Source organism: Hydractinia symbiolongicarpus, chromosome 15, assembly GCF_029227915.1.
Source record: "Hydractinia symbiolongicarpus strain clone_291-10 chromosome 15, HSymV2.1, whole genome shotgun sequence".
Classification (NCBI taxonomy): Eukaryota; Metazoa; Cnidaria; class Hydrozoa; order Anthoathecata; family Hydractiniidae; genus Hydractinia; species Hydractinia symbiolongicarpus.
Genome location: NC_079889.1, coordinates 11,375,624 through 11,397,393, shown reverse-complemented (window position 1 = coordinate 11,397,393; position 21,770 = coordinate 11,375,624). Strand labels below are relative to the sequence as shown.

Below are 21,770 nucleotides of genomic sequence, written 5' to 3'. Positions count from 1 at the left end.
TGCTAATAAATAGAAGACTTTCGTAATTTCGCGATCGCGAAATTCTTATGTCGCAAAAGTTTTTACCCATAGCAGCTTGCCCTTCTAAGCAGATGCTTTTTGTTTGGTCGACGTTGTATATTTTTTATGCAGAAGGAGAGCTTTTTAGTGTGTTGTTTTCACCGCTACCTTAATCAGCCCAAGCTGGCAAACCGCACAGAATAAAATTTCGCTGTATTTTATTTATGAATTTATTTCTAAGTGCAACAGACGGATCGTGCATTCCAAAAATTTTGATGCTCCTTCTTTTCAAAAACACAGCGAATAATTTTTTGAAGAAAACAGAGTTTCTTGATTTAAAAAATCTACAAAGCTTGTGTTTATTTAGAATACGGGTATGGAAATATGGTGTTTTCATTTTCTAATCTTATCTTGCTGTTTATCTGGTTTTAGGTGTCTAACTATATATAGCTAGCTAACTACCTCAGAATTTAAAAACAAAACTAGCTTGTTTTGTTAGGGTTTTGTGCTGGCTTGTTTTGATTTTTAAGTACGCTGGATAGCTATATTTTGGGTATTTGACAAACGATTCTCTAGATAGGTAATAGATGTGCATATTTTACATGGCTAGCCTCACAAATGACGACGGAGATACCCTGACTCTCCCGGTTGGAATGTTATGTGGTACAACTTTTCGTCAAACTCTCACAGGAGAAGCTTCGATTAAGCTGGAACTACAAGTATCTGAATTAAAGTAAAGCTAAATTAACAAAAACCTACCTAAAACTACACAATATGACAGGTTTGAAGTTTGAAAACAAAGATTTTATGAGAAATTTTTATCAGATTATATATAAAATCAAAAGTTATAGAAGGAATTCATAGGTTCATATCTTTCTTGGATGAATGAATTCAATATTCAGTGTATATATTCCATGATTATCTAAACAAACGTCTAGTGATGATATGGTAACTAATTTTTGTTAAGCACAGCTACGGGTTATTTCTGGTTAGGCCACCCTCAAAAATATAATTGGTTAGTGTCACCCGACCGACTCACTTTGAAAGGCGAAAGTCGAGTCAGGGAGTCGGTAATTTGTAAAGAATAAACCAAACAACCCACAAACAATCTTCGACACGTAAGAAAATCCACCATTTACCTTTTCAACGGTCCTCGGAATTACGGTTGTTACGTCCGAATGTTATTTCGAATGGGGACTGCGCTGTGCTACTCAGTGCTATATAATAAAAATCTGGTTATTTGTCCCTTCAACAAGATGAAGTTGTTGTGGTTTCTTTTGATTGTATTAATGGGTTTAATATAGCAGCCCAAAAAACAGAGCCCAGGGAGTAAAGTTGCTTGTATTAATAACTACAATTTCATATTAATTTTCATATTAAAGGAAACACAAGGTATAAAATGATGTGGGATTTATATTACAGAGCTTAAAAAGTTGGTTAACAAGTCTTTTTAATTTTTTTTAAAAGCTCTTTTTGTTTTATTCACATATATATAAAGAATTTCAGATTTAATTATGCTGCATAAATTATGATGCCATTTTTAAGTAATAGCAAATTTTGACAACGGGATGTGCCTTTAAACTTTGTCTTTTTGCGTGGTGTTCATCCCAGGGAACTGATACTTTTGACTTTTTTGTTAAGCATACTCTTTTTAGTATTTTTCATTCTGAAAAGTCTCTTCAGAAAATTTAAAATGTTGTCAAAAATGTCTGGAAAAGGTCAGTAATTTTGGACCTAATGGTCACCAATATTTTCATTTTCATTCAAAATATTCACAAGGATTGAATCTCAGATGTTGGATTAATTTTTACAGAATTCTATCAATAAGTTTGCCAAACAGGTGCAAACAAAGTGTCATTAGTAGGGTCATGGAGGTAGGGGACTCTTTAGTATATTCAGCTTCAGCCACAGCAACACAAACCTGCACAAGTACATATGTCCATAAAGTAATCAGTGAGCAAAATTAAAAAAATGGCGTGACAATTTTTGGTAAATCACAAATAGATTTTCTAAGGGTATGGTTTAATTTTTTTCATTTTTCTGTAAATATCATAGACTCGTGGATTGGTTTAATTGATCGAACTCTTTGTTGTTGTGAGCTGATCCATTGTTTGTTTGTTTTGCTTTCAGGTTAACAATGTCTGCAGCAGATGCACCAGATGTAAGTTAAAATGTTGTGTTGTTAAGAATTGAGACAAATGTGTATTGAATTGTAAATGCTGAAAAGAAGGGTTTTATTTTGAAATGTGTGCTATTACCTTAAAGGAGCTACGGAAAGGTGTTGGTTTTCGACTTTAGTGACTTACACAAGCTGGAGGCGGCGAAAAACAAAAATGGCTATTTTTCCGGCATGTATGTAATTTACAGACTCAAACATATATATATCTAGGTTTTTTATCTTCTCCAGCCTTGGTCATGTTTTCATCTAGAATGAGTCTTGCTGAAATATTTCTTTGTAATATACTTTACGAAAAAAATATTGAACCAGCGAGCAAAGTGCGCTGGTCTGTTCATTGCGCAAAACGCGTTTGGCAGATTTTTAATATGTGCGCAGGATATGCGGAATATGAGCATGTTAACCGGTTCGTAGCCCCTTTAATAATAGTTGTTTGTAACTTCATGATATGAAAGAATATTTTCTTTTCTCATGAGGCTTAAAATTTCCATTTGAGCATTTGACATGATTGAAACTGTTTTGACTGTTTTTCAGAATGTTTTCATATTCACATTTCCTAAACTTCAAAAAACTTGTTGCAGCCTAAACTTTCCTATTTTTCCTTTTAAACATCACCATTAAAACAGGCTTGGACAGGAGTAAAATTTCTGGCGTGTAGGCCATCACACACCAAAATCTTGTTGGCGAGTGCAACAGACTGGCATACGTTTTCTTCTATCATTCAAATATTTTACGGAAGTGGGACCTGTTAAATATATAAGAATAACCTGCAGGTTATCTTCGCAATAGTTCTTTCTGTGTATAACGTAACGCTAAATTAGTGTGATTGATTCAACTCAACACTATGGAACACCACTTTAACTAAACACAACGAATTACCAATGATACACGTTCAATACAGTTAAAACCCCACCACCAAGTGATTTTTATTAGTAATCGCTTAGATAGAAGATCAATAGGACCTCTGTATTTAATCCAGAAATAAGCCTATTCATAGCCAAGCTGACCATCCTGGCTAATTCACTGACTCATGACTTATTTAAAAGAACTACGTAGACATGAATCTCTATTGCCTGGCCCCTTCGTCCTTGGTAACCAGGTCTTACGCAAGAAATCCAGCCATGCGGTTCTTAACTATGGCGGATGTGAACGTAGACAGAGCACGGATGAAGCAAGTCTGCAAAGCTGCACTTACAGGTGGAACAGACACACATAATTATTTTCAAGCACAAGCATTCAATTACCAGTTTGAATGCTCTCATTCGAAAATTCTTCATAATAAAATGAAATTTTTCTTTGAGATGATGGTGTGTTGCAAGTAAAGGAAAATTTTTTCTCCATTTGACAAAACAATTGGGAACCATAGCAATTCCATTTAATTGATTTTTTCTTAATGCTGCAAGTGTTATTTTTTTTCAAACAATTTTAAAAAGAAACCCACATGCATTATATTTTTTTTCTGTATAGATTTTGTTAACATCTATCTAAATTTTCTGATTGAATTTTGAAGTTTTATTCAACGCACTTGGATAAACGTAAAAGATTTTTTTTAATTTGAAAACAAAGCATATTTTTCCTATTCGCTTGTGATGACATTACAAATAATAATAATAAAAACTTAAAAGCTTATTTTGTTTTATATGGTTAAAGTTTTCTTTAGGGACAGCATTTTTGCGATTTAATTGGCTTATTAAAATGTGCAGCCTTACTTTGTTTTTTAATGGCGCCTGACACATTTATTACTTGTGGTAAGTGTGACCATAATTATGAAACTTCCATAATGGCACATGGCAGATAAAAACAATGAAATAGATGCAGATTTTATTTGAATTATCTTGTTATTTTGCATGTTTTAATTTTTAATTTTTGAAGTTATAATAGGGGAGATGTAGCTACAGAAACGTGCTTATTTTGTTTTATATGTTTAAAGGCTTTTTACCGTCTCCAGTGTTTGTGTTTCACCGGTTAAATCGTCCTACCTTTTAAGAACATGCCAAACTACTTTCTAGGTGTGCAATCATATGCACGCCAAAAACAATAATGGCAGGTGCGAACGCATGTGCTTATTCATGTCCAAGTCTAATTAAAACGTTCTGATACACAAGTTTTAACTTGGTAGTAAAAGTTGATTGTGTTCACATCAAGTTTTTTTATAGAGAACTAAACCTATTTGAGAGGATGCTCATCAAAAAAAAAAGCTTTAAAAAAAAACTTTAGAGTCACAAAAATACTGAAATCACAAGAATAAACCCATTTTTATCTTGTGTGCACACAGCACACTGTTGGTTGCTAAAAGTAGTGTCATGGGCCTGCCTGATTTGTGTCTCAAGCCCAGAGTGATAATCAGTTTCTTAAAAAAGTTAAATTTGAAAAACATGTACTTATCTTAGAATTAAATGAATTATAAATTTTAGAGAATTGTTTTAGATGTATGTTCTTTTCTGCAGAATCTATTTTACATAATATTGTATATGTTTATTATTATTATTAGTGTTATTTATATCTAGTGTCCATTATGCATGGAAACATTTGAGATAGACGATCTTCATTTTTATCCATGTACTTGTGGTTATCAGGTATTTAGTTATGATATATTCAACATTTGTATTACATTTAAATTTGATTTTTGGTTTTGTCTTTATAATAATAGCCCTTGTCTGTCTGTCTGTCTGTATGTATGTTACGGAAAACGAATTCCCTAAAATATTTACAAGAAGCCTTCATTCATAATGATTTTACCATGATATTTATCTTTATATTTTCAGATTTGTCGTTTTTGTTGGCACCGTATACGTACAGATGAAAATGGGCTTTGTCCAGCTTGTCGTAAGGTATACTTACTTGAATGTTTACCGTTAGAGTGTCATAATCATTCATTATTCCTGGGTTAACGTCCGTTTTCTATGCTAGCATGGGTTGGACGGGGTATATTAATGACCCTCTTCCAATCTGATCAAGACTGTGTTAGATCTAAACTAAATTTCCTCTGTATCAAGTCTGTCCTTATACCCTCCTGCCAAGTCTTTCTCGGTCTGCCTCTGGGCTTTGCCCCAGGAACTATCAAGTCTCTACACTTTCTTAACCAATTATCCTCCTCCATTCTTTCTAAGTGCCCCAGCCAATTCAATCTCCTTATCTGGATAACATCTTCAACTCTACGGATACTTAGCCTGCTTCTTAGCTCATCTCAACTATTTCTGTTGCTCAGACTGGCGTTACACATCCACCTAACCATTCCCATATAATTCCTTTCTAAATGGTCAACATCTTCCTGCTTCACTGCCCATGTCTCACTACCGTACAACATAACATTTCTTATACAGGCCTTACACAACCTACCTTTTACCTCAATTGACAAAACTCTGCTAGTCAACAAAAGAAGTAACTCTCTGAACTTTTTCTATAATCTCACCTTTGCAATGCTTGCATACCAACTGAATGTCAGCTCTTAACCTTCCACCAATACTGCACTTCTTATGTACCCAATGCTTGCAAGTCTGACAAAAAATTGAATCACTACCAACCCCCTTCCTGCAAACTCCACAAGGCCACTTTCCAACTACAAGGTCACACTTGGCTGCAATGCTACTAATCATGACTTTAGACTTTGCTGTTTTCACTCTTAGCCTTTTCTCTTCTAGTCCTTTCTTCCACTTCTCAAACTTTTCAACTAATTCTTCCATCGACTCTGCTATGAGAACCAATTCATCTGAATACAATAACTCCCATGGACAACCTGTTCTGAACTCCATCGACAGCGCTTATAAGACTAGAATAAACAACAAAGGACTAAGTACAGAACCCTGATATACACCAACATTTACACTAAATTCATTACTAAGTGAATCGTTTTCTAGCATTGCTGTACATAGACTGTAACTTATCAATCACCCTTTCAATAACTTTCATTACTTGGTCAACCAACTTCAAACCTCTATAGTTACCTCTTTCTAATGCATCACCCTTGCCCTTGAAACAATTCACTATTACACTCGACTGCCACTCACTCGGAATAGCACCATCCTTTATAATCTGGTTAGCAAGACTTGTAATAAGCTCAACTCCAATATATCCAGATGCTTTTACCATCTCTGCAACAATAACTCTGTAACTCAGCTTTTTGTATTTGTATGTGTTTTAATTGTTTATGTTCATTAATAACAATTTTATTTTATAGACATACACAGAAGATCCTGCAATGTACCGACCGCTGTCACAAGATGAGTATGTTGATTTATCCTTTGCATTTAACTTAAAATTTTACCTTGTCATCTATATTTTTAAAATAGCATTAATAACAATTTGATTTTCTGTTGTAATATTGTAATGTTATTCATCTGTTTTTGTAGAATACAGAAAATAAAAAAGGAAAGAAAGCAGAAAGAAGCACAACATAAGCAGAAAATATCTGATAACAGACAACATCTATCCAACATCAGGTCTGTATTTTTACAATTCAACCTGTTTATCTTCCTTATATAGAAAACTGGTTTCTCTGTAACAATAGATTTTCTATAAAATTCTCTTTCTGTCTGATGACGCATAAAATTGTTAGGACGAATATTTCAGAAGTACTTTTCATAAAAAAGTAACAGGAATTGACGAATGAAAAAGTCAAGGGTTGATGGTGACTACATAATATATCCAAAAACATCTTTGCTTATTAAATATTTTGGTTTAATCTTATTTGAACCATTTTTTGCAGACATTTTGTATGATACAATTTGTTGGTCTTGTTACCATGACTATTGTGCTATTTAGAGTGATACAGAGACATTTAGTGTTTGTGGTGGGTTTATCTAATAAAATGGCAGATGCAGATGTGAGTGCATATATTTTAAATCTTCTTAATTTATATTTATTTATTATGGTTAAAAGTTGCAAAGTAATTTTATGTTTTAATCTAGGTTTTAAGACGACCAGAGTATTTTGGAAAATATGGCAAAATCGTGAAAATTGTGATTAATCCAAACACAAACTATGCTGGTCCACAGGTACATCACATTTTTAACGTACATTTTGCATAAAAAAATAATGTGACTCCCTCAATTTATGTTCATGTCAGCAGAATATTTTGGCATGAAAGTATTTAGCACATAGACCAGAATGCAATGAATTTTTACAAAGGCAAGTAAACAAGAAACACAAGACATATTTTGTTTTCTAGATAAAATTGTAAATTGTTTTAATATTTTTTTTTTATTTCAGGGTCCAAGCGCTAGTGCATATATAACTTACACAAGAGAAGAGGTGTGAGAATTTCTTATTTTTATTATTCATTCTTTTGTTTGTTTGTTTGCCTATGTACATATAGTTTTATTTTATAGTTTATATATTTCTATATATATTTTTAGTTTTGTTTTATCTTTATAATACTCCTTTATAATTTTTTTGGTATAATAGGACGCACTTAAAGCAATTTTAGCAATCAACAACATGCAACCACCATTAAAAATAAGGTACTGATGTTATAACATTGTAAATAGTTTGTTACCTGACTTATGTTAAAAAAAGTATGAAAAATCGCGATGATTTGATTGGTTAACTGACTCGATTGTGACGTCATTATTAAAATGGTACTTTAGCAATACTTTATAATTTTTTTTATAATATAACAGATTTTCATACACAGAATAATATGCAAGCTTGATCTGCATTTTTAACTTATTTTTTGTGTTGTATAGAACAACATCAAATCGAGTCAGTGTCCAATACATATGTGCAAAATGTTGTATGGCTGTCCTGTCACAATAATCAATGTTGCTGTTTAGGGCGTCATTGGGAACAACAAAATATTGCACACATTACCTTCGAAATATGCAATGTCCAAAAGCAGTAAGTGTTGTGACTTTCTGTTCATGGTCAAGAAATTTGCTGAATGGAATATATTTATATTGTGTTTTTTGTGTCAGTATTGTACATTTTCTTTGATATACCAAAAGGCTAATTATCAAATCTATTTTTTATAATACAACACATTGATATATGTTTAATTATGCAACTAAAAATCCAGACTAAAACTAAAATAACGAATCATGTTAAATTTTCACTGGCTTTAAATTTCCACTAGTTTTATATTTCTACTGGTTTTACATCTAGTTTGAATTATATATTTATTTTGCTACAGGATTGTATGTATTTACACGATGTTGGCGATAACGCTGCAAGTTTCACGAAAGACGACATGCAAGCAGGGTAAGGCTACGCAATTCGATCTTTAAATAATATTTTGTTTCTTTAACATACAGTTTATTACTGTGATATAAATATTATTGTTCAATCAACTTGCAAACCACTTGGTCTAACAAACAGCAATCTTGTAGAATTTTGTTAAGACAAGTTTTGTTAAATTTTTTCTAATCAGATGTTTTTAACTTTTCAGTTATTTAGGTTGCTAAATGTTCTCATTTTTGTATTGCATTATCATTTCACTGTTATAAGCTTCTTCCCCGCTGTGTAACTTATGTTTTATTTTTTTAGAAAGCATCAGTTGTTTGAAAAAGACTTACTCGATAATTATGTAGCATCCGTGCAAAATCAACGCATGTTGCGAAAATCTTTAAGTGAATGTAGCGAACCTGACCCTGTTGAAACGCACTCTCAAGAAGACTGGAACGAGGAAATTGACAATGCAGATTCACTGCTACCGTCGCAGGCATCTTGGGGAACAGCGAAGGAGGACAAAGCTATAAATGATTACACATCGTACCCTGAGGCACCTAGTACTGAAAAAACATCTCCACCATTATCTACTCCACAAACACTTCCAACTACCACCCATGTTTTAACTACCACCCATATTGCGACAACCACTGTTGCTCATTCAGTGATGACTGATAGCAAACCTATAGATACACCCCTAACTAAATCCACTTTCTCTACAGGTTAATTTAACTCTTTATTTAGTTATTACAAATACAAGGTAACAGTTCAAGAGTTTAATGTTAGGCCTTACTATTTCAGGTTGGGCAACATCTAGTGATAGCGTAGCACAAGATCCTGCACCCAATGATGCAAACAACTTCTCTTGGCCAGGAATAAGCGATTTAGGTTTAAGTGATCTAAAAATCAATGCAAGTGATGATGATCTAGGTATGTGTAAAAGTAGTTACGGTTATTGAAATTTCTTTATGAAAGACAAGATTAAGACCAAAGAAGACTTTCAGAATTACTCAACAAACAAATTCTTACGCTCTGCAACACTGAACATCCTTCTCAACTCGAAACCCCCTTTTTAGGAAATGGTAAAAGATTTGATGCAAAATACGGGCTAATATTCTGTATGTGCAATTTTTTTTAACAGGTTTTGATCCATTTATTGAAAGCAAGTCCGGTCTAGAAGATTTAATGGCAACAGAAAAACAACAGGGCGTTTCTTTGCAACCGCAGCCATCATTTAGTTGGGACTCATTTTGGCCATCAAATTACAATCCAAATCAGAACGCCATGTCTCTTATCAACTCCTACTCACTTTTTGGTGGTACGTAGTTTATTAGCATCTCAAGTGGGAACAGGCTTGCTAGGTTAATTTGCACTTCCAACTTTCTTACTCCCTTTCTGCATGTGCTCATTAAAAACACAATCTTCTTGTTTCAGCTTCACAACAAATGCCTAACCCACGTATGATGCAGTTCCGCCCACCTGCAGTGAATCCGTATCAACAAAATCCCTTAGCTCCACCAAACACAGCTAACCCTTACCGATTTATAACACCTCAGCAGCAACAGTTGCAAAGGTTCCCACAACAATTTCCAGGCGTGCACCCTCTGCAACAGCAGCAGCAGCCAAACCCGCAGTTTGTGAATCAGTTTCAAATGCCACAACCGGTTACTCCACAACAACAAAAGATGGTTGCACCAGTAGTGCCACCCTCCACCGTTGCTAACACTGGAAGTACTGAAAATAAGAATTGGCAGGATGGCCTTCGAGCTCTGTTGCCGAATATAAATATTAGTTTTGCAAGTATGTCCATTTCTTCAATATTTCAAAAATTTGCTAGCGTGTCGTTTTCTGGAAAAAGATTTTGGCCTGTATTTAAAAAGTATTTTATGGTTAAGATATTTGGTATTTTGAGTTCTTTTTCGCAAGATGATTTTTTATCATGAAATTTTTTGACATTCCATAGTGAACTTTCACGTGTGAGATTCAAAACGACTCCCAATATATATTTTTGTTTAGATCAACAGTTAGAGCAGCAGCAACTGAAAGGTAAGCAGAATTCTTTTCGTTTGTGACACCTGTGTTGAAGTGCAACACTTCTTCTTGTGTAATATTTACAACGCTTCTCCTCATGTACTAATATGACACACATTGACTTTTTACATACAATTTTTATGTGAACATTGTTTAGCCGCGTGGAATACTGATGAAAAAGGTCAAGAGACAGAAAATCTTTCAAGTCCTCCTCCTGGATTTCCTGGATTCATCTCTGCTAATAAAAATGGTGAGACGTTTCTTTATTGTTGGCGTTTCTTTAGTTTGTTTACTGACATCATCCTTTGTGTTAGACTCCATTATCTTGTCTCGTGTCCCAAACTCTTACGATAAATAATTTAATTCGTGTTAGGTCAGCGGCCACCGCCACCTCCTGGTTTCAGTAAAGATGTATTTTCTCCCACCTCTCAGCCACCACCTGGTCTGTTGAATGGCTCTCCCAGTCTACCTATCTCTACACCGTCAACTTCGAACGCGTCAACATCTGCATCATCTTCACATGAGGATCCTAGTATACTGTGGTCAAAAGTTTTATCAGGTAATTCTCTTGTGGTAATTCACTATGTGTCGTACAAATAAATAAATAATTTCTTTGTCTCTTCTGCGAACCTCCGGTTATCGAGTAAGGTTTTTCCTCTTTCTAGACAATCATAAAGAAATTGAGACAGCGAATATGGCTTTCCCTCTCCCGGGTGAAACTATAAGTCAAGCAAGTTTGATTGATCCATTAGCTAGCAACCGTGTCCAGCTACAACAACCATTATCTTCATCTTGGAACGCCATCGTCAGCGGCAACCAGCCAGCAAAACAGTCAGCAAAACAAGAAGAGGCGTTCGGTATGAAAGACCGGCGACCACTTTCAGTCTCTGCGAAGGAGAATGTTGAAAACAAACCTCAAAAGCCTTCCCCAATTTTCGGATGTCAACATAAACAAGCCATAAAGAAGCCTACTGCGCATGTCAAACCACTCAAGTGTAACAATGATGGATTCACAACTGTTCATAGTTCAAGACAACAGTCTCATACGCAGTCCGTAGATACTCATACAGGGTCGAGAGTCAGTGAACTTGATGACTTCAGTACAGATTTTCCGATTCCGGCAGGTAATATCAATACAACGGACTATCCTGTTGCTATGACTTCGTCTAAAGCAGGCGCTAAAAAAAAGAAAAAGAAGAATAAGGAGCCAGTTGAACAAATTTCAGAGGTATGGAATTGTAGTAAATCCGTTTTACGAACGTAAAGGTGTGTCTACCTAATCGGGAAAGGTCCATGCTAGTCTCGTATTTTTAAATCCGTTAAGATGTTATGAAGTGGTCAAAGATATGGATAATTTTTGTGTTATTGATCTGTTTTGTTTCTTACTCTTTTTTATCTTGTTTATAGTTGATTGTAGGACGCGTTGAAGCAGAGCGTCCAGCTGTTATATTAGACGAAGAACGTCCGAAAAAAGGCGGGAAAACGAAGAAAAAGAACACGGTAAAAACATCACCACCACTGCAAAGAAAGTCATCTCTACCAAAGTACGAAGATCAAAGAGGCAAAGAAGCTGCTGCACCTACTATAAGAATTTTAAAAAGTGATGGAAATAATCACAGTGGAAACCAAACTCCTCCTGTTCAGGTAAGTTTCATACACATGTACTCGTGTACGGTAGCTTGCTCAAATCGAATGTGAGGGGAGGGTGTGTAAACGAACCACAAGTAATTAAGAACGCCGTTTCTATGTGAGTAAAACGCACCTCGAACTTGTAAAATTTTCCTTATCAATGTTTACGGCGGGCTTTGGATTTCAGACCTTCGCTTATTCGCTTAGGTCCAAAATCTTAAAGGGTGCTAATTTTGCTGATTTTGCATGCCCCAATTTCACCATTTTTCGGACTGTTTGGGTAGCATAGTGGTTCTATAATGCGGGAATTTTAGAGTTGGTTGCTCGACATATACCACTTCCAGAGGAGAACATTTGAAACGTACCGGCTGATGAGTACTGACTAACTGATGCTGTTTTGCGTTCCTACTTATGTTTCTTTCATGAAAGTAATATTTTGAAACATGAAACCGTATTTTTATTCTTTAATCTTATTCGTCAACCTCGATCTCGATTTTTCTAGTTAATAAGCGCAGCCCTGAAAACGAAGTTGGTAAGACCCCGTGCGCGTTTTCATACTGAAAGTCCTTGTGCGTTTTCATTAGGTGACAGCTACTAACGAAGGGGCACCAAAAGCTGTGCAAGATCACGAAATCGTCAGCAGACTTACTGAGTCTACTGAAAAGCTACTGAAGAATGTTTTATTTGAAACGGAGGCTATCAAAATCAACACCGAACAAATTTCAAAAGATTTAAAAAGTGCATTAGAAAAATGCAAGGTATGTTGCGAAACGTAGAATTTCATTTTTTTTAAATGACTTCATGAATTTAATTGAATTGTGAATTTACCTAAAATGTGCTGGAACATAAATTATTGAAAGAATAAGGAAGAAACTCGTTTGCATCCTTTTCTCTCTCATCTGACGTATGTTTTTAGCCGTCCTGCTTACATCATAAATGTTTGTAGCCTCGTTTGCATCCTCGCTTGTTTATATTGTTTAAAATGTTGACTTCAAATATTTAGGAGTCTTCGTTATCTTTGTCTGATTTGGAGAAAATTAATCTCCTACTGACACCCGCTAAGTTAGCTGCTGGTGAACTCGATGAGTCAGATCTAGTTGATACCACTGATTTGGAAAGACAAGTTGAATCAGCAAGGCGAGAAGCGAAAATGTTGGAAGCCCGCTTAAATGACGTCATTCGCAAAAACATGGCCAGTGAATTGGAAACTTTGAAGCGTAACACGACAAGTCATGCCCAGTAGCTAGCGATTGAATTTAAACTGTTCTGTTCTATTGTATTTAGCTATTGTATAAGAATTAAAAAATAACGACGATTAAAGTGTTTCCTCGTGTTTTTTCTTCTTTTTTTATTCAATAAAAATAATCTCTGTCCACCACACATTCTCATATTGCTACACATTCTCATATTGCAACCCAGGTGATATTAATAAAGACTTGTACTTATCTTGGTTTACTTCCGCTTGCTAGCTTGAGAAGATTTAACAAAAGCTTGATCGATATCCTTTGTGACATTTTTGGCAGTGTACCTGGCTCGTTAAATTAAGCTTGGATAACGTACAGTGGGTCAAATCTCGGGAATATAATGAGTTTTAAAAGAATAAATTTTCTACATTTTATTTACGCTATTTGATTTCCGCCGGCGAAGGCGGAATTTTTAAAATCGCCTGGGAAAATAGATAGGTAGATAGGCAGGTAGTAGACAGACAGACAGATGGAGGGAGGGAGGGAGGGATGGATGGAAAATTAATTAATTATGCAGAACTAATTAATTATTTATGAATTTTAACTTAAAGAGAAACTGTTGAGGCTGAATATTTTTGGTGAAAGATAATGTATTATAGCTATCAAATCGTGACAATTTTTATCTTTTTTAGATTATTGCTAATGGCGGAAATCTTTAAGCCGGAGGGCGTCTTGTTTTTATTTAGGTTTGCTCGACCGAAAATAACACGGTACTTAGTTGTGTAGTCGTTCATCGACTTGTAAAAAGGGTAGAAGTTATTGTAAGGTTTAAAAACTTAAAGACTGGAACTAGTGTGCCGTGTAACGGATCACGAAATATTACGTAACGAAAATAAACACAATTGTTTAAATATATCTAGAATTTTCTGCCTAATTCTTTGAGTTTATAACAGGGATACTAATCTTTTTTGTGATTTTGTGATATTTCAAATAAAGCGTTTTAAATTAACGAACTGCATTGGCTTGTTCATTGATGCATCGAGAAAAGCTGTCGAAAACTTTACTGCAACACTAAATTCAAAATTTCGCTTTGTTGAGTTTCAAATATATTTTTACTCGTTACCACGCCTAATTTTGCTTTCTGTTTACCGCAAGTTCTTGTCAACCTTTATTGTCTAGAACTTAGCACACTCACTTAGTTACCAAACCCTTTTATGTATTGATTTAAAGAGAAAGACGGAACACATCTAGGTAGCCTGAAGACGAGTTTTTGCTACGAATTTTTTCGACAGTGTTTTGTCTCGCAATCATACGCAAGGTATCAGTGTTACGGTACAATAAATCCCGGAGTGTTAATAGTGTTCGTTTCGATGCGGGTCAATGAATATTTGCACGCTCCGCTACATCGAAAATTAAGCTTGTTACTACTCGTTCGGGTTTCGCTGCGAGGGAAGTTGACATTCTCGAGGTAATCTTTTAGTTAATTTGTTCATTTGTTTACTAATACTTGCGAAAAGTTGTGTTTGGTGTTACAAATTTGTTTACTTCCATAAAAATATATTTTCGACACTGTTGTGCTCCCTTTTATAAAAATGTATCGTAAACTTTGTCGTAAAATTCATCGTAAACTTCACAAAACAATCAGCGTTAACTTTTACTTCTGATAGACATTCACAGTTTCAAGTTTTTTGTGCACGATCACTTTGGGAAGGACGACATATAAGTTTTCTTGATATGATGGATTGACGCGTCATGTTTCATTTTAGACGCGTCATTTTTTACTTTTTTGATGCGCACTAACTTCATGTATTTCTCACCACACAGGTTGTTTTCGTGAATACATGATGGACAAACTTCGGGGGATGAAAACCCCACAATTAGCAAGAGAGGCGCTTGCTGAGATGATGGGGACGCTGATTCTTTGTGTAAGTAGCCGTGCTGAAACGTATATGTCGTGTTTTTAAAATGGATTGTGGAAAAAGAATAAGCTGAAGAAAAGGATTATTTTTCTTGTTTTCGCAAACTTAAATTTTTCGTAGTTTTTCTTTTTCAAATTCACTGCAATTTGAGTATTGAATTCAATTTGAACATATGTTGTAAGCCATTTGTTCTTTAACATTAACAGTCGTTACAAGTACAAAATAACAGCATGTTTGGTGTCATGACAAAAAAAACATTTTGGCGCGTGTGTTTTAATATCCCTCCAGTTTCTGATATTCATCATACACTCGTTTGCTTTTAGACATTTGGTGTAGGAAGTGTCGCTCAGTTTGTACTGGCAAAACAAGACTTCGGAGGCTATTGGTCTGTAAATTGGGGATGGGGATTAGGAGTAGCATTTGGTATTTATTGGTCTGGAGGGATATCTGGTCAGTATTTTATTTCTAAAAATAAATTTTAACATAACATATCTAATTATAAAAAATGCTTTCTATCTTTCGAAATTGTTTTGAATATTTTGAGGTGGGCACATTAACCCAGCAGTCAGCTTAGCATTGGCAGTGTGCGGACGATTTAAATGGCATAAACTGCCTATCTACTGGATCGCACAAATGATCGGTGCAATTGTCGGATCGGCAATCGCTTTTGGAGTTTATCACGGTACGCATGCGCAAACTATTATTTATTTATTTAATTATCATTTCAAGCTTTCCTAAGCTTGTCCTCAAACCTAACAAGCATGGGAACGAGGCCTGAGTTTTGGTTGTTATGGTGTCAAAAACAAGGGGTGTAAATTTAATTTTAATAATTTGGGAGAATTTTCATTCTTTAGATTATTTGGTGGAATTCACTGGCAGTGCACGTTTGACCACGGGAAGTAATGGTACGGCAGGAATTTGGTCCACATATCCACCCGAGTTTGTTTCCAATTGGTCAGGTTTTGCAGATCAGGTATTTTTTATTTCGTACTTAAACAACAAGTTTTGTGAAAGAAAGGCTGGTGTTGTTGATTCCTTTGTTTCTGTTTTTAGATGGTTGGGACTGCGCTCTTTGTTGGAACCATCTTCGCCTTGTTGGATCAAAGAAACATCGGAGTAGGTGCTAACATTGCACCATTCTTGATCGGGCTAATCGTCTTAACAATGGGAACAACGTTTGGTATTAACGCTGGATTTGGTTTAAATCCTGCAAGAGATCTGGGACCAAGAATCTTCACCGCTATTGCTGGATGGGGTGGAACGCCCTTTAGGTATGTGTTCAACTTTCCGTGGACTGTGATTGCACTTTTTTTGATTTTTATCGCATGTATTTCGTGCATTGCTTACACTCGTAACTATAGTTCTTAATTGACTCTGTATGTACTATAACTCTAACAATTTTTAGTGCTCATGATAACTGGTGGGTTTTTGCAGTCATGGGACAGTTACTGGGTGGTTGCGTTGGTGGGCTTGCTTATGAATTGACGATCGCTATCCACCATACCGAAGATGAGGAAGAGTGCGGCAGACCCCCGGAGAAGGACGAGCCAGGCGAGACAGAAGCAGGTTGCCAGCATGCTTCACAAACCAACTCACCGAGAACAAAATAAATTACTGTAAGAAATTCAACTTCAATACCATTCCTTTTTCTGTCTGAACAGTTAATCTGATAGTTAACTGGTCTGGTATTAAGGTTGGATTCAGTAGCTACTGCAAGAAAGTGAATCATGTATTATTTTGTGTTCCATACTGGAATATTTACTAAGAACTAGTATATCTGTATATACCTTAGTTGATTGCAACTTAAGTCCATTTCCTACACAAGTTGTACTAATTAGTTACACATCAATGAACTTCTTATCAACCACTCAGCATTCTTTAATCACGTGATTTTGTTTTTAATCACGTGAGTTTGTTTTACTGTTTTTAAGATAGTTGACAAGGTAATATATACAACCGCTATTCAAAACGTGTTTTCTTTTACTCATGCCGCCGTTAATGAAACAGGGCCGGAGTCTGGAATATTGTACGCCAACATGAAAGAAAGACCTAACACCATGTTACATTGACGGGTTCTGCATTATATTTATGAAAATATGAGTATCTAATACGATGCTAGGAGTTTTTGTCTCTATATAAATATCTGTAACCCGCGTGTTCAAAATGGTTTCGCTGCAGCTTTAGTTTGCAAACTCTGCGGAATACTTTTATAACTTCTTTCAAACAGGCCGACAAAAATGCGAAAAGTATGTGCAACGAGCGAAGATCTTAGGAACTGCAAACCCGAGGTTCATAAGCTAACAACGGAAATGCATTATATTTATATCTAGTTTGTTGCGACAGGCGAATTCAAATTTTCCACGGGACTAAAAATTACCTTCTGTATTTAAAGCTGTTTTTGTTTCTGTCCAAAATGGTTATGCCGTAGCTTTCCCTCCTCCACCGCAGAGGATTTCCATGATTTCATGCTAATAGGCGAACAAGGGTACACGAAGTAGGGATGTCGGAAAAATGTACGTCAGCGGAATTCCACAAATCTACTGAATGTACGTTAGCCGAATTTCTGTGAATTCCACTAATCTATTTCGCAAAAATCGAAGCTGCGAGCAGTGACGGGTGATTTTTTCAAACTTATTTTCCACGGGCTTACTACTAGTGTCGACGATTATACAACGCCCTTGCATTGATTAGTTGGCGATTAAAGAACGTCGTTGCAACATGATAATTACCTGCCTGTAGGAATTAAAGCTCAGCGTAACGTAATTTAAAGGATTGGGTTGTTAATTGATGTTAATTTTCTTTTAACGTTACTACCTTAATGAAGTGAGATTGGAATTAAGCTACTCTAATAAAAAGCTCTGTTTTAAGTTACCAGCCTCCTTCTTACATGCTTCAACCTATAACTTCAAGATTGGTCGTTGCTTCATAATTTTGATTATGTTGCATTCTGTCTTTACCTTTTCAACTGCTGGTTGTGGTTCTTATACCATCAAAATGTACCTTGTCATCTCAGTACCATTCATTGTTATGTCTTGTTTATTCAATTTCTTTGCTCACCTGTTCCGCCCTGTGTCTCATTTGTATATGTCCCACTTGTATTATTATGTTTTATCTCAGCTATATTATTGTTTAACTAGTCGATAAGGCCCGTGGAGAAACCCACTTAGGCAGAAGGACAAAAAAAAATAGGTTGTTTTAGATTTTTTGATGACATCATCAGTGCAGATAAAAAACAAATTTGTCGAAGTAATGTTTTCGAGAAACGCCTAAGGATTTAAAAATTTTGATGACGTCAGCAATGGCCCGTCAAAACCCAAATTTTTTTTTGAAATTTGTAAACCTGTTGCCTTTATCGTATAGATCTTGAAACGCTGATCAAGAAAATGTATAGCATCATGTACTTTTGACAAACGGTTGCAGAGATATTAGGGTCCCAGGTTTGAAAAATTTACCCAAATTGATCCCAGGTGGTCCCTAGTTACCCACGCGGTGAAAAATCATTGACGTCACCACCTCGTTTCCAAGTTATTTGGCCCTAAAGTTTTTAGTGCACCGTAATGGCTTCATTGATTTAATATAGGATATTGAAGTTAAAGTGGTGTTATTGACGTCGCGCCGTAACGTCAAAAAATTTAACATTTGAGGCATACTTTTTCGGCAACTTCAAAGAAAACTTCGGCGACATCAAAGGAAAATGACGATATCCACTATGACCGTCACATACACTTCATATTATTATATAAGATTGTCCATTGTTTTTGCTCATTCTGTCAAATCGCAAACCTGATAGTCACAAGAAAACTTTGTAAAAAAGTATTAATCAATTTTACGCCCATCAACGTTCAAGAAATGATTTGGCGAATTTCAATTTTAAGTTTACCCGGTTTCATACTTGGGCAATATGGTACAATTATCTGATATATCTCAATGTTTTGTTTTTGTCAAACTTTGTTAAATTTCAAAGCTAAATTTGTATATATTTCAGTTTGGATAACTTACTACCCATACCAATCGTACTTTAATTTGTTTTCCAAGCTACCCAACCTAAAACTGGATAGACCCCACAAAGCAATGAAAAATATCCACATTTATTTTCTTCATCAGCTGTATACATTTCGTGCATCGCTTACACGATCGGAACTTTAGTTGTTAATTGCCTCTGCATCCTTATTGACTGTTTTTTTTCGTTGTCATGGAATTTACAACATCGTGGAGGTCATTCTCGTCCCCATGTAAACTAGCCATAAACCAAACCTTTCAAAGAGCTCCGAAGACAAAATAGCGCTTTCAATGATTTTAGAAAAGGTCAGAAAAGGATTCATGATTTCATGTCGGTCAAACATTAGGTACTAAACTATCGATTATGTAACTCGAGGTTTAAAAACCTTCTACATTTAGAAAACTAACTCACCATCTCCCTTAAACACCCTGAAACGCAACCTCGTCCCCAGGGCATCTTGTATTTTTTCTGACATTGGGACGATGTCCCAATATAAAAAGAAACAACAGATGCTGGGAACGAGGTTACCTGCAACTTATTCGACTATGCTCCGCCATTTAACATTACAACCCTTTTAAGAAAGTTAGTACCCAGACTCAATAGTCATTTATAGAAAAATTTACATTCTTCGTAAAGTATTGTGGCAATTAGCGCTGCTTTATTTTTAATTTTAAGAAGAGATAAGGCTTAGTTTCCACCACAAAGACTCCGTTCGTAATTTTGAAGATTGTTATTATTTTAAAATATTTTGATTAGCCAAGTGACGTGCTTCCATCTACCAATCAAAATAACCAAAAAACGTTTTGGCGGGAATCCATTTGTTGTGATATTGCAACCTTGATCCCAGGGCCTGTAGCGTTTTTTGATATAAGGATGAACCCCTTATAAAAAATAACACTACAGGCCCTGGGATCGAGGTTGGTGATATTTCACAGAATCATGCATCCCTCTGTTCCATGATGTGGGCAGTGTGCAATTATGCATCTCTCTGATCCATGATATGTGCGTGCACAAAGTGTCTTAAACCTCACCACAAGATTATATTTTTTAAGCTGACTCATTTAGTTGATACTATTACAGAGGCTAATGTTTGCGGTCATTTTAACAAGACACAACCTCCTTCCCAGTACTTGCGCCAAAAAAATATCTAAAGACGAATCGCCGCCGTATAAATAGAAAAGACATTTTGTGCTAAAGCACAAAGTATTCATTCATTCATTCACTTCACTTCAACTTCCCAGAAAACTCCGAAGGTCTATATTCTGATAAAAACCCAAGAAGGACTAAGTACGAGGTTGATATGTGTACTTTCGAATTTATTTTAAAATGTCTGCTGGAGATCTAATGTTTTTAAGAATATCTGCTAATCTTTTATATATACAATGTTGATTACACTCATGCATTGTTTGGTGTAGCTGCGTGAAGTTAAATTGCTTGACCAACAAACAAGGCTGATTAAATCTATTAAAAGTTGAGATATTTTGCTAAAAATACCATCTTTAATGTGTGAGATTACGAAGGAATTATACAGGCTTTTCTTAAATTTTTCTATTGTACAGTTTTGAAAAAAAAACTATTTTTATTGCAAAGAATCTCTAAAGAATGTTGTTCGGTAAATTGATAAAACAAAGATTCTTCTGTCTAGGTCAACAACAAAGCAAGCCTGTCCACTTACACCGTCTTAGATTTTACCCTGCAAATTGAGCTGGTTAGGGTTGTCAAGTGTGTGCTTCAGAAACCGTTTTTCGGGGTGGTGGGTATAATAAGGGATAACAAAAACACTGTAATATAACATAAAACAAGGATGCTGCAGGAAAGTTTGTGCTGTGGGTTAAGAAAAAAACGGTTTAAAAGGGATACGTAGAGAATTATTAGAAAATTATCTTTAATGTTATTTTTTGTACATATTTAATATCTGATTTCACCGAGTGTTCTAGAACAATTACTCCATCATCAATGATATGTGCAATATTGGACGGCGCATACAAAGTAGGGCTAATGATAAAAATATTTTTATTTGTATAATGTAATGTTGACACGCAGTTATTTGTGGCGAAAGGTTAAAGAAATACTTTTAAAAATGTGAGCATACGCTATACAATACATTAGTACATCCTGCAAGAGCAATATTATTGAGCTTATTGACACAAGTTGTAAGCGTAATTGGCACGTTATTACTAACTGATTTAATGACTGTCAATAGGTCCTGGGGACGAAATTGGTTCATGTATGACTAGAGGTGTGTTTTAGCAAGATTAACGCTCGGTGCTGTGCTGTTTTCTCGATTAAAATCTAAGCATGTTTATTTTTATCTTATCTAAGGTTATGACGTCATCTCTTATAATTAATTTTCTGTGTATAATCTGTGCGGAGGAGAGCGTTATCTTTGCATGAAAATATTTACATAAAAAAGATTTATCAATTTTTATGCAAGGTGAAAAAATTATTGACTGCCTTCGTTTACTCCTCCTTTGCTCTTTAAACGCTTTCTCTTTTTTATTATACAAAACGTATTTAAATATAAAACAACGCGTGGTGTGTATGTAACCTTGAAAACGCGTGGTGTGTATATAACCTTAAAACAACGCGTGGTGTGTATGTAACCTTAAAACGTCAGAGCGCGGATCAACTGCTATCTTGTTTGTCCGATCATATCTGGGCACTTAGGA

General features: G+C 35.3%; 2 protein-coding genes across 2 annotated transcripts; both read left to right on the top strand.

The window, feature by feature from the left end:
• The first annotated feature begins 248 nt into the window (after positions 1-248).
• Positions 249-13,325, top strand: LOC130628825 (uncharacterized). The gene is made up of 23 exons (XM_057441843.1): positions 249-374; positions 2,131-2,161; positions 4,684-4,752; positions 4,942-5,007; positions 6,354-6,400; positions 6,526-6,615; positions 6,938-6,998; positions 7,084-7,170; positions 7,385-7,426; positions 7,580-7,635; positions 7,948-8,011; positions 8,304-8,371; positions 8,657-9,060; positions 9,140-9,268; positions 9,480-9,656; positions 9,773-10,138; positions 10,355-10,384; positions 10,527-10,619; positions 10,743-10,928; positions 11,035-11,597; positions 11,777-12,013; positions 12,583-12,756; positions 13,002-13,325. Exons 2-23 carry the CDS (start codon positions 2,138-2,140, stop codon positions 13,239-13,241), a joined length of 3,273 nt encoding a protein of 1,090 aa, XP_057297826.1. The 5' UTR covers positions 249-374; positions 2,131-2,137; the 3' UTR covers positions 13,242-13,325.
• Positions 13,326-14,220: 895 nt separating this feature from the next.
• On the top strand, positions 14,221-16,993 carry LOC130628823 (aquaporin-9-like). Its single transcript, XM_057441841.1, has 7 exons — positions 14,221-14,650; positions 15,007-15,107; positions 15,425-15,551; positions 15,646-15,783; positions 15,956-16,074; positions 16,155-16,372; positions 16,507-16,993. The coding sequence occupies exons 2-7, from the start codon at positions 15,024-15,026 to the stop codon at positions 16,709-16,711; spliced, it is 891 nt and encodes a 296-aa protein (XP_057297824.1). The 5' UTR covers positions 14,221-14,650; positions 15,007-15,023; the 3' UTR covers positions 16,712-16,993.
• The last annotated feature ends 4,777 nt before the right edge of the window (positions 16,994-21,770 follow it).